The 12,754-nt window shown below is 40.5% G+C and overlaps 1 protein-coding gene across 25 annotated transcripts in view; it reads right to left on the bottom strand.

Moving 5' to 3' along the window:
- SEC31A (SEC31 homolog A, COPII coat complex component) overlaps nucleotides 1-12,754 on the bottom strand; it is a 67,817-nt gene that overhangs the window by 44,166 nt on the left and 10,897 nt on the right. For all 25 annotated transcript variants that reach the window (XM_027827983.3, XM_037896767.2, XM_043545597.1 and 22 more), the window contains exons 5-11: nucleotides 11,554-11,649; nucleotides 9,254-9,394; nucleotides 6,922-7,064; nucleotides 5,767-5,866; nucleotides 3,299-3,460; nucleotides 2,966-3,118; nucleotides 467-694 (exon numbers count right to left, since the gene is read on the bottom strand). In XM_027827983.3, coding sequence (XP_027683784.2) covers nucleotides 467-694; nucleotides 2,966-3,118; nucleotides 3,299-3,460; nucleotides 5,767-5,866; nucleotides 6,922-7,064; nucleotides 9,254-9,394; nucleotides 11,554-11,649 — 1,023 coding nt within the window. The remainder of the gene's footprint in view (nucleotides 1-466; nucleotides 695-2,965; nucleotides 3,119-3,298; nucleotides 3,461-5,766; nucleotides 5,867-6,921; nucleotides 7,065-9,253; nucleotides 9,395-11,553; nucleotides 11,650-12,754) is intronic.

Here is a 12,754-nt window from a genome sequence, read left to right on the forward strand (position 1 = left end):
ATTTCCATTTGGTTCTTATTCTGAAAATACAAAATGTCATAACTAATAACAGAAAGCATATTATATTTTACCTTACCAAATACTAAAACTGATATCTCTCACTACCTGAGCTAGTATAAAGATGTACCAATACTAGGCCAAATGGTTAAATTGTGTCAAACCTTCCCCAGAATCTGTAGCTCTTTGCTTCTGCTAGAACAGCTTTAAGAGCAGACACTAAAGCATACCTATTTCAAAGATTCCTTGTCCTGCCATCAGTAATCTCTTTTGATCAAGTATATGGATTATTTGATACCATTTTCAGAATCTAATCTCATTCTACTGTACAAACTAGAAATTGCCTCATTATCTTTACACAGTGTCTTCTGTTTAAAATGTTTTACCATGCACTGAGAACCACTTTTAGTATTGGTTTTTAGAGGCTAGGGAATCCTTTAATAATTCAGAAACATCTGAAAAACATTACCTTTAAGAAAGACCACACATTTTTCTCAAAATCAGTCTGGGCAGCTTCTATTTTTTTCTGACAGTAGTTGAAGAAGCCTTCGGACTGCACAGCTTCTTGCAGCTGATCCGAACGGTTCAGAAACTCTTTCTCGGTGACAACTTGACTCACATACACGTGGTGCTGCTGCTGCTCAGCTCCTTGTTGATGAGACTTTATATTCTCAAATGTAACTAGCTTCCCTCCAAACTGTAATTGAATAAATAATGTACCAAATATTACATATATAACGTATTTATACAATGCACACACATTTATACACGCACACACACTTTATATATTACTTACACACACATTTTCTCTCTTGATTCATTCTAATGCCCAAATCCTGCAAACACTTACACATGTGAGTAGTCCCACTGAACGCACTGAGACTACACACAAGAGTAAAGTTACTCATTTGCATAAACGTTTGTAGGATCACAGCCTCAGACTGAAAGCTCCTAGGAACAGGGACAGTCTATTTGTACATCTCGCACAATGGGGCTCTAATCTTGATTGGGGCTTCTGGTGCTGCTACAACAGGGGTGGACAAACTTTTTGGTCCGAGAGCCACATCTGGGTATGGAAATTGTATGGCGGGCCATGAATGCTCACAGAATTCACTCAGGTAAGGGAGGGCGGGGGAGGGCTCAAGCTGGGGGTGCGGGCTCTGGGGTGGGGCTGGGAATGAGGGGTTCAGGGTGCAGAGGGTGCTCTGGGCTGGGACTGAGGGCAGGAGGGGGATCAGGGCTGGGGCATGGGAGAAGGGCAGGGGTGCAGGCTCTATGTGGCACTTACCTCAAGCGGCTCCCAGAAGCAGTGGCATGTCCCCCCCTCCAGCTCCTACATGGAGGCACGGCCAGGCAGCTCTGCATGCTGCCCTATCCACAGGTGCTGCCCCTGCAGCTCCCACTGGCCGCAGTTCCCGGCCAATGGGAGCTGCGGGGGTGGCGCGCGGAGCCCCCTGGCTGCCCCTACGCATAGGAGCCAGAGGAGGGACATGCCGCTGCTTCCAGGAGCCACGCAGAGCGGGGCAAGCCCTGTACCCTGCTCCCCGGCGGGAGCTCGAGGGCCGGATTAAAATGTCTGGAGGGCCAGATGTGACCCCCCGGGCCGCAGTTTGCCCACCCCACTCCTTTGCTACAATATAATTGTTAAATAATTAAATTATGCATATACATATGGCATGGTAAGTGCTACCTGAAAATATGCCTAAAAATGTGCAACTCTACCTTAGACAGCACACAACTGGCAGATTAGAGCGACAGAAATAAAAGTGGCCAAGAAAAAAACAAGATTTGGATAATAGGGAAAGAAGAAAAAAAGAAGTTAACCAATTTGGCTCTAAATGAAGCCAGTATAATACAAAACAGAAAACCCACACAAATCCAAATTTCTCAGTTAGCTAATAGAGAACTAGGATGAGATAATGGGAATCAACATCCCAAAGTACAGTTAGAAGTATATATGAATTGTTTCTAAAACAACATGAATTATACCCTACTGGAGACGTCAAATTTCACTTTAACCTATGAATCAGATAACACTATGCTGAGACTAGATCAGTATTTTGGCACAGATATCTATTCTGAGTCAGGGTTCACTGAGAGAACAAAAACCTGGCATATTCTAGTTCTCAGTTTAAAACCCTGTAACTTAGAAGTAAGTGAACAATGTACTTATAGAACAGATGGCTCTGCTCTCAAAGTACAGTGGAACCTTGCTAAATCTCACTTGGTTAATCTGTGACTTCGATAATCCTTAAAATACAAAAAAAAAAAAAAAAAAAAAATCAATAAAACTTGGCACTCTCACCCTGCTTCTCAGCAAAGACTTAGCAGAGAGGTCTCATACACTTCAAAGGTGTTACTAAACATAGAGTGTATTTACTATGAAGGTTTCAGAGTAACAGCCGTGTTAGTCTGTATTCGCAAAAAGAAAAGGAGTATTTGTGGCACCTTAGAGACTAACCAATTTATTTGAGCATAAGCTTTCGTGAGCTACAGCTCACTTCATCGGATGCATGAAGAAGATCTTCTACACTTTCCACAGTATGCATCCGATGAAGTGAGCTGTACACTTTTTTAGTATGCATCCAATGAAGTGAGCTGTAGCTCACGAAAGCTTACGCTCAAATAAATTGGTTAGTCTCTAAGGTGCCACAAGTACTCCTTTTCTTTTTACTATGAAGTGTAGTTCATAATTGAAAACTAAAGTAGACATAGCAAACTACATTAACAAAGTGTATGGTGATGCAGCACCTATAAAAATTATTCTGGAACGTATTTATTCGCTTGGCTGCCAACTGCAAAACGCGGTACCCCACAGTGGACCTTCCAGTCATTATTGCAAATGAGTGAAGCTCTGTTGTAATGCAATATGGAACCCCTTCTACACTGCTTGCAGAGAATATATCAGAAACGTTATCGCAAAGTCAATTTTGCCCACTCAGTAGCCTACAAAGGGCCTCTCACTTACTGAAAACGATGCACCCACAGGCCGTCGGACCCATTTGGGTGGCTTCTTTAATGGTAGAACAGTGCTCTGAGGAGTCGTCTGCTGTGGAAGCTGCAACGGAGGAAGGGGCTGTCCCGTGCCAAATGGATCAAGATTCCCAAAGGAGGATGAGAGCTTTAAAGAGAAAGAAACTGATTGCACATTTCCTGCAGTGTTCAATGTAAGATACATATTTGTACATGATAATTATTCAACAGTCTAGCGTACTACTTCGACTGTCAATGCTTCCGCCATTTTCAAATTTTGTCACATGGAACTAAGTATTTTCTTCTCTAACTTCACATTTTTCAATACCTTGTCTACCTGTTTCTGCCTCAAACCATCTGTGCTCCCTCCCATGATGGAGTAAATGCTGATCCGTCCATCAAAAGAAGCAGCTGAAAGGAGAGCAGGGTTTCTGGGACACCACTGAACGTCAAAGCACCACTGGGTATTTGTGGGAAGCTCATACAACACCTGTGCCAAAACAGAGTTTGATAAAACAGTATTAACATAATAAACGACACTATAGACGCTAATGTGTCACTAAAGATCCTGTGTCCATACGATGGGCAACTACACTCTGAAACAGGATTAGGGTGTCCTACTTTAAAATCATCTCCATGGGACGAGAGAAAGGAGGGGCTAAAAACTGTGGCTAAAGGCTTTCAAGAGAAAAATGATGGTTTTGTGGTTAAGGTGCTGGAATGCGACTCAGGAGATCTGGCTTCTGTGCCCATCTCTGCCACAGACATCCTGTGCAACCCTGGGCTAGTCACTTAGGGTAAATTTTTCAGAAAACCCTAAGGGATTTAGGAGCCTAAATCCCATTGGAAATTATGCTAAGTTTCTCAGCTGAGAACCCTTGGCTTCCCACTTTGATTCAACAGAACCATGGTCTGCTGCCGATCAGGGCACAGCAGAAGGCTGGTTGCTTTGGCATGAGGGCATGATTGGAAGAATGAGGTATAGCTGAACCTTCAGAGAAGCCTGTTTACTTATGCTGACTTTCACCATTGTTTTGTGCAGTTTTGGGTCTTTTTGCATTATGGCAACATCCATAGGAAGGTGTTAGGGCACATTTCAAACAGCGAAAGAAAATGTATTCATATTTTAAAACTATGTTTCCATGACTCAATGAGTTTCTCTTGTGTCATATAGCAACTATGGGAGCCCTCTGGTGGGCGAAAACCTACCTCTTTACTTCCCATAGATTTTAGTCAAAGACTCAAGTCTACTGAATAAAGAATCCCCACCCTTTTAAAAAGTTGTTCAGTTAAAAACCTGGAAGGAATGTAATTATTAAAGCTTCTATTAATTTTCCATCAGTACAATCAGACATTAATTCTTACCACTTCTACAGCAAATACAAAATAGTGTCTGGTTGAAAATGCCTTGTAGCTTAAAAAAAGAAAGCGGGGGGAGGGGGAGACATATAAATTCCCATCCAACAAAGCAGTGAAACATACTTAACTTCAGTGGGACTACGCACCTGCTTAACTTTAAGCATGTGATTAAGTGCTTTGCCAAATCAGAGCCATAAAGATGTAGGAACAAAAACATCTGTATTAGAGTAGGGTACTGCCATTTAAATGGTGGAGTAAGAAATGACACAATCAATTCTAATTTGATTTCTCCCCCAAATCAGAGTTCTCATGTGTAACTCTGAAGGGATGAAATCAAGTCAAAAACCCATGGCCAGGAAGACTCAACACCTTCAAAAACGCCGTCCTTGGAGTAGGGGCAAAGAAAGCAGGACCTCTCAAATACCCTACTCTGTGGGGGCCAAAGGAGGTAGTGAGCAAGTGTGTGGTCTACAAAGGCTTTCACATGTGCAAGGGAAAGGGTTCAGGGTTCCCACATGCAGGGGTGAAAGTAGGCTGGTACAGCGTACCAGTAAGAAGTGGCCACCTTACCGGCTCATACACAGCTGACGTTAAAGCGCTGCCATGGCAGCGCTTTAACGTCACTGCCCCTTTTGCGCCCCCCCCAGGGCCGCTGATGGGGTAGGGGAGGGCAGCTGCCCCGGAGCCCAGCGATTTAAAAGGGGCCAGGGCTCCTGGCCACCGCCGCTGCTACCGCAGCAGCGCCCAGAGCCCTGGGCCCTTTAAATTGCTGCCACAGCCCAGTGCAGCACTGGGCAGTGTGGAAGGGCTGGCTGACGCCCAGCCCCGCCCCTTCCACCCAAGACTGGCCCCCGTACCGGTAAGTATTTTATCTCACTTCCACCCCTGCCCATATGTATCACCGGACTCCAGATTTTTGACTCATGATTTCTTTGGGTTGCAAAGAACAGCAGGTGTGCAAAAAAACACACCTCAAGGAAACCATGGACAAAAAACCAAGAGCCCATAGACAGGTACACTTCACAAAGCTACTTTTAGAAGAGGCAGATGAAATGAATAAAATTGAACTGACAGTGTCCCTTCAGTGAACCCTAAGAGTGAGCAGGTGACAAGTCTTGTCCTGTGCTGGTTTATAATATATATGACTGACAGTAGCAGCTAACACTCGCAGGTTTTAAAGAGGTCACCTTTGTACAAGACTGACCCAATTTTTCTCAGTTGGGTTGCGTGTACAAAATGCTTGGGATCAGAGAACATAGTTTTGGTATGAAGGGGAAAATTGTAAAACAAATATTAACGACTCTTAAAAAAATATTTTGCTCACATCACTGTCATCTATGTACAAAGTCGGTATGTTCTCCACGACACTCCACAACAAATGTAATGCAAAAAATCTTTCTCTGTTTATGACCTTTAAAAATGGGTTGCATACAATACCTCCCCTGTATTAGGGTTAGAGCAGAGAATCTTAGCATCCTTTCCACAGCTGAGTAACAGCTCAGGATCTGCCATACTCCAAGCAATGGTCAAAATACCCCTGTGTGAAAAGCCATAGTAAGAAAATATTAATATAAATGCATGATGATTAATGAGGCACCCTCATTAGCACGCATCTAGATTACCTGGCCACTTCATCATTAAATGCCAAGTCCCTCGCCACGCCCATTATGTTGAGAGTGTAGAGAAGGTGCTGCCAACATTTGTTTTATTGAAATAGATTTTTTCCACTTTCTACGCTAGGAGTCATGACAGTGTAGCCACAGACTTAGGGCACAATCCAGCAAGGTACCTGAAAGCCAAATACTATACCCATTGATAAAAAACATGGATATCAAAAGGTAGATTGTGGAATAAAATATCGCACGAATACCTGACTCGGAAAATTGCAGGATAAGGACTGTGAATAATACTTGTGGCAATCTTCTTTTTTATTACTAAAGGGCTAACATTAGCAGAGTCAACATCGGCATTTTCAGGGAGTGCTTGCAACACAGTGTTTTGCTGCCCTCCATCCTCAAATGCAGTAAACTCCTGTCCATCATTTTCACACCACTGTACACCAGGTCAGCCAAAAGGTTTTAGGGGAGAGTTAGTGAAAGGATTCATTAGAAATACACCCCAAATTTATGCAACTCGTTTTGGATTAGACAGCATGTATTAGTGTTTGTATGGGTGGGGGATCTTTAGATTCCCCAACCCCTCCGGCAGAAGTAGAGCCCAGCTGCTTCTTCCTTTGCACCCTTGCAATCGGTTTACATATGTTTAAGTTTTTGAGACTTTCTTCTCAAAGGAAACAGCTAGAAACGTACTGTACTTTAAAAAAAAAAAATTAAAGCTAGAAACCTTCTTCACAGTTCTAGCTCCTTAAAATCAGTGTGGCCCACTGGCACAGGTTTGCTGGGCACAAAGGCTAGCCGTATCACTAAAAGTCTAGATTAAGCATTACAGTAGCTGCTAAAGCACCTGCCTTGGAGCTTAAAATTGAGATGGCATTTATACCAACTGATAGAGGGTAAAAATACAAGATTAGAATGAGGAAATGGCTAAACAATAAAGAAAAGTCAAGACTTACAGGCGAGCCGCCGTAAATACCTTGTATGGTTTTCCAAAACACGAAGAGGAGAAGAAGCAAACCTAAGATCCCACATCTGAATTACAGGCAACCTGTCATCTTCTGAAGCCAGGACCATCTGTGTAGCCACATCAGGGTGCCATGCCAAGTCTGAGCAGTGCATCTGATAGATAAAGTAGTGTTAGACCACAAGATAATTAAGCAGAGCTATAAAAAAAAGGAACCCTCCAAAACAGAAGCACGGAGAATGCTGGCTTGAGTGTGGCCCTGTTTATTCCCATTTCGTGACTGTATTCGTCCGTAACTAGACCAGTGGCTCTCAACCTTTCCAGACAACTGTTCCCCTTTCAGGAGTCTGATTTGTCTTGCGTACCCCAGGCTTCACCTCACTTAAAAACTACTTGCTTACAAAATCACACACAAAAATACAAATGTGTCACAGTGCACTATTACTGAAAAATTGCTGACGTTCTCATTTTACCATATAATTATAAAATAAATCAATTGAAATATAAATATTGTACTTATATGTCAGTGTATCATATATAGAGCAGTATAAACAAGTCATTGTCTATATGAAATTTTTGTTTGTACTGACTTCATTAGAGGTTTTTATGTAGACTGTTGTAAAACTAGGCAAATATCTAGGCGAGTTGATGTACCCCTTAGAAGACCTCTGCGTACCCTCACGGGCACACATACTCCTGGTTAGGAAGCACTGAACTAGACTATAGGCCAGGTTACACCATGATTAGATCCAAATTCTCTCCTCTATTTCAAAGCAAAGAACTGACAAATGGAATAAGCTCCCAATCCAGCTCCCAGAACATTGATTTAATAACATCTCGAATGCTACTTGAATTTAGTGTTTTAAAGGCTATCTCAAAAGGACACTCATGTGGTTTATGTCCAAAACATGTGTTTTAATACAACAAATACAGAAAAACCTTTACATAAATATTTTAATGAAATTTAAAATATATAGATTTTAATTAAAACCACTTGTTAGCATGCAACTAGTCCCTTGCAAACACTACAGCATTGTGCTGGAACTCAAAGGTGAAACAAGCTATGCTGAGAAACTGGCAAAATGCAGATTGTGAAAAGTAAATCAGATTAAGACTGGAAGTCTAAGTTATTATTAGTAACTCAAATAAGCAAGAACTTGTTTGTTAAGTATATTTTTAAACTGTTAGTTCCTCTTAAAGGTTTTAGACTCTTTAAATCATTTATCAATATAAATATTTGCAATCATTGATTAATAATTTCCTTTAATAAACTTGTTCATAAATGTAAGATGCCTAACTATAAACATGAATCTTTAACCAGATACCCCAACTGTGAACCGTATGACCGAAGAAGAGCCCTGTGGAGCTAGAAAGCTTGTCTCTCTCGCCAACAGGAATTGGTCCAATAGAAGATATTACCTCATCCCACACCCCCTTGTTTTTCTCGTATCCTGGAACGAACATGGCGACAACAATGCTGCAAACAACCAGGGGGTGGTCAGCCTCATGTGGAATATTCACTTGTGCTACTGAGACACAGCCCGTGCATCAGGGTGAGCCCTGGAAGGAATTCTGCTTCGGTGAGCTCTCCATGGGACAAAGAGGATGTTCCCATTTCTACATCCCCAATATCATGCCTTCCACAGCAAGGCAGCCTGCTCTTCTGTCCAGTGCACCGGGGATGTGGGCCATTGCCCCTGACACCTCTGGAGTGTCTTGCCAGGGAGCAGTCCGAGCACCTGTGCCTGGCTGCTGTACAGAAGAGTAAGGGAGCTGGAGTTCTTTGCACCCTCCATCTGAGCTGTAAGGCACAAGGTCAACCTCCAGGAGTAGCTTCACTGTGGAAGTAAAACTATTTAAACCTACTGGTAAATGCATCAGTTGCTTTATTCTCTCTCAGACACACACTGTTCCAGACGACAGGACTTCAGCCTATTTTAATAAAATCTTCCCACTGCAGCCATGAATGGGTCAATACTGAATTTATCAGCATCGTGTGCATCACTTACCCAGTCTGACTTCTCACTGCTGAGTAATACATAATGTCCCCTTCTCTTGCCTGAACCCTAAACTTCCTACCAAAATCCTTCCCTGTCAATATTAATTGAATCATTTGCAAAAATTAATTATTTAAAGTAATAATCCACCTTTGGCATATAATTATAGCCCTTTAAAAAATTAACAGATTCTACAGCAGGTAGTATAAAATGGGGACATGTTCCTGTGTCACTTAAGAGTCTAATGAGAATCTGTGCAGTCACTTGTCTTACTATGGTAAAAATACGTCTAATAGTTAATCATGATTATTAATACAGGCTCTTGATAGTTTAACATAATAAATTACCCGGTTGCTGTGGTCGCTGACTTTGATGATAGGTTCATTTTTCCTCAGATCCCACACGGTAGCACGACCACTAGGACTGGCAGATGCCAAGATGTGCTGGACTTGCCTATTCCATGCAATGCAGCTGATGTCTTCTGGAGGCTATTGCAAACAAAACACGTCCCAACATTATCTTTTTTTCCAACAGAGAACTCAATTTTTTTTTTATTAGATAAGTTGGCTAAAACTACGAGTTTTCAAAGCTAATCCTCATAGCCCATGTGTTTGTTTTACCTTCCTGAATAAATAAAATTGACATGAGGAAATTTTATAACCCATGCATTTAAATATACAGTAGCTTTGTCTATGGGCTGGCTATCTGCACCCCTCCTTCCTTTCTGCCTGTGATAAATTTGATGCATTAGCCAGCTATGGAGGAAGACAGAGCACATTTGTTGTCTCCAAGAGCTTAATAGTGACCCGTAAAAAAGTATTTAAAAATTGGACTCGTGCCCTTGATTGGTTGGTCTTTTGTGATGTATAGAAAAATGAAAGGTGGAGTTTTTTTGTTTTTGTTTGGAGTGTTAATTCTTTTCTGCTTATTTTTTTTTACTTTCTTAGGATTGTTAAGTCTGGTCTTCCCTGATTATGTTAGAAGATTTCTTGGGTGTCTCAGAGCATGTGCATTACAAGCTCTCACACCTTAATTCAAAGGGCATGGATCTTTAACACGTCTCCAAAATGTTCATTAGTCATTGGACTAATTTGATAACAAAAAACAAGCTAAAACCAAGGTGTTTTAAAACAGTCTGACCACAGATTGCTACTCAACTGCTCAACTTTCATTCTCTCAATAACTATTATGTAATAACTTCACTAGTTCTCCAGTCACCATAAAGTCTTTCGTGGTAAATAAAACCTGCTTTTCTACTAACAACTATATAAACTCACACAGAGAAAAATAAACTTTAAAATACACTATAACACAAGTACCTTTCAGGCCTTCTTTACACAGCACGGAGAAGGGGAAAAAAGGACAGAAGCCTAACATTTTCTTCTTTTCTCCACGTCTTCTTTAAACAAAACACATGCTAAATAGCGGTGCTTAGATATTAAGATGATACATTCCATATGAATATCTACAACTGTCACACCTATCGCCTAATAAACTACCACCTATTAATAGCCAGGTTTAAGACCTTATTTTTTAATCTGCATCTTTCACAGCAGCATGAAGATCCTTCAGACTTAAACACACAGAAGAACACGCCAAAGTAGACTACAAAAAACAGCCTCCATGGAGCTGTGAAGGATGTTTAAAGCACGCTGAAAAAACTAGAGAGACTTGGCTTTCTAACAACCATTGGTGAACTGAAACGCAACTCCATCCATGAAAGTTAGGGACAGGTCAAAAATGACCCATCAGATTTAACCTGCTGCAAAATCTTACCCCACAAAAAGATGAGTCATTACTGGCTAATTCCACAGCTAACTCAAACTTTCATGCCTTTTCTTGTTAAAACTGCCTCTAATGTCAACCCTTTGATCTGTTTGGGAGAGGTCTCTACAACTATTATGGTAGAAAATCTCACTTAGGAACCAAACAAAACACAGTACAAGGAATGCACAACAATGGGATTTTGCTCACTCATACCTGAAAGTGTGACAACTGATAAGTTGTTCTGATGACACACGACACAAGAGTTAAGTGTTGTAACCTTACTGGCAGGTTTGGGTGTGCAAAAAAATTCAGAACTGGACACAAACTGCATGTAAGCACTACAGTCACAATTAACATCATTATAAATAGAGTCATTGTTGGTTACTTGGAATGCAATTTAAGTCTCCAGTAAATTCAGAGTCAATTTTCACAAAAGTGGTGTTCATTACAACCGGCCTGTAGTGCTTCATAAAGGTTGAAGCCATTAATGAATCATATTCAAAACAAAACAAAGAAATCTCCACTTTTAGCCTTAACAGTCAATAAATTTACAATCAGAAAAACAAACATCCACTGGGGGTTATTTTATTGTTCAGGAGCAAAATATATACAATATACGTAATATAACAACATATTTGTAAGATTCTTAACCCCAACAGAAATCTATATAATTATTTTAAGGAATGTATCTCACAGTAGCAGATGTTTATCCAGGGCTTAACTACATTCAAGGTAATATTTGCAATATATAAATTAAGTTTTTGAAAACAGAGATTGGTGCTTAGAACTGCTTCAATACTGTATGAGATTTCAAATAAATTAAATAATCTGCATATTTTTCAGCATTCTTCAAATCAGTTGACAAACATAACTCCAGTACCTGGGTCTTAGCTCCTGGTGTCATTGGTGTGGCAAAGTTGTTCAAGTCCCAGATATAGATTTCAGACTCATTAGCACCTGATGCTACAAGGTTTGTCTGTAATAGAAAGATGCCAATGGACATTGAGAGTATTTCTGGCATCAGCCTTCACCTTCCCAAACGCTGTGGGCCCAATCATGGAGCTGTGCCAACTGACATTAGCTCAGAATGTAGCCCTTGTCACAACAAGAGCACTTTAGAGAAGGTACATGAATCCTTAAGATTTCTAATACTGTTTATTAGCCAAGACTCCCTATACTCTGCAGCAAGCTGGACCTAAATTCCCAGGGCAGTGTTCTTGGTTTCTGCAGTACTCTTACGCAGAAAATGGACTCACAAAGAATGGGGTTGCACAAAATGACTCCATTGTACTAATGCCCCAAACCTGTAAACAATTAAGATTGTGCTTAACTATTTGTGTTACTAATCCCACTGACTTCAGTGGGATCCCAAATGTGAGTAAAGATAAATGTATGAGTAAGCATTCACAGGATCAAGGCCTATAAGAACATTTCCTAGATTAAAAGAAGCATTTGAAACAGTTTTACAGGTGGAAGAGGAATGCCAAGATAATAACAATGGGATCTGAGGAGAATGAACTTGAGGGAAAATAACTATTATATCAATGCATTTTGCTCATACCCTAATGCTGGTTGCAAAACGGTTCCAACTTCATAATAAACAAGAACAGAAACAATGCAATTTAAACACAGTTCACTGAACTAATTACTGCCTTAGTAAAAACATGTGCCAAAAGAAAAAATGCTACTTAGTAAATTGAAACAAACTGAATTCTCACAGAACAGTCATGGATGAGAAAAGATGCTGTATCTTGAGAGGTAAATCCTCATTAGTAATGGAATTAAATTAGCTCTGTGATTAAGTCTTTATTACTTTTAAGAATTGTGTCAAGCCAATGAGTTTCAGGCCCCAACATTTTATCTTTATTTTGGAACAACATACAAAAATGGAAGGGTTACAAAACCTAAAAACTAATATTTAGTAGTTGTTTTTTAAATTTCAGTGAAAACAGTTTTTGGGAAGAATTTCAAAACATCTGTCTGCAACCATGACAACCCTGAGTAGTGCATGAGAACTGAAAAGTGAAACTGACTAGAAAGAAAATGAAAAAATTGTATTTCAATGTCTAAACAGAAAAATA

This window comes from Chelonia mydas, chromosome 4 (genome assembly GCF_015237465.2).
Source record: "Chelonia mydas isolate rCheMyd1 chromosome 4, rCheMyd1.pri.v2, whole genome shotgun sequence".
Taxonomy (NCBI): Eukaryota; Metazoa; Chordata; order Testudines; family Cheloniidae; genus Chelonia; species Chelonia mydas.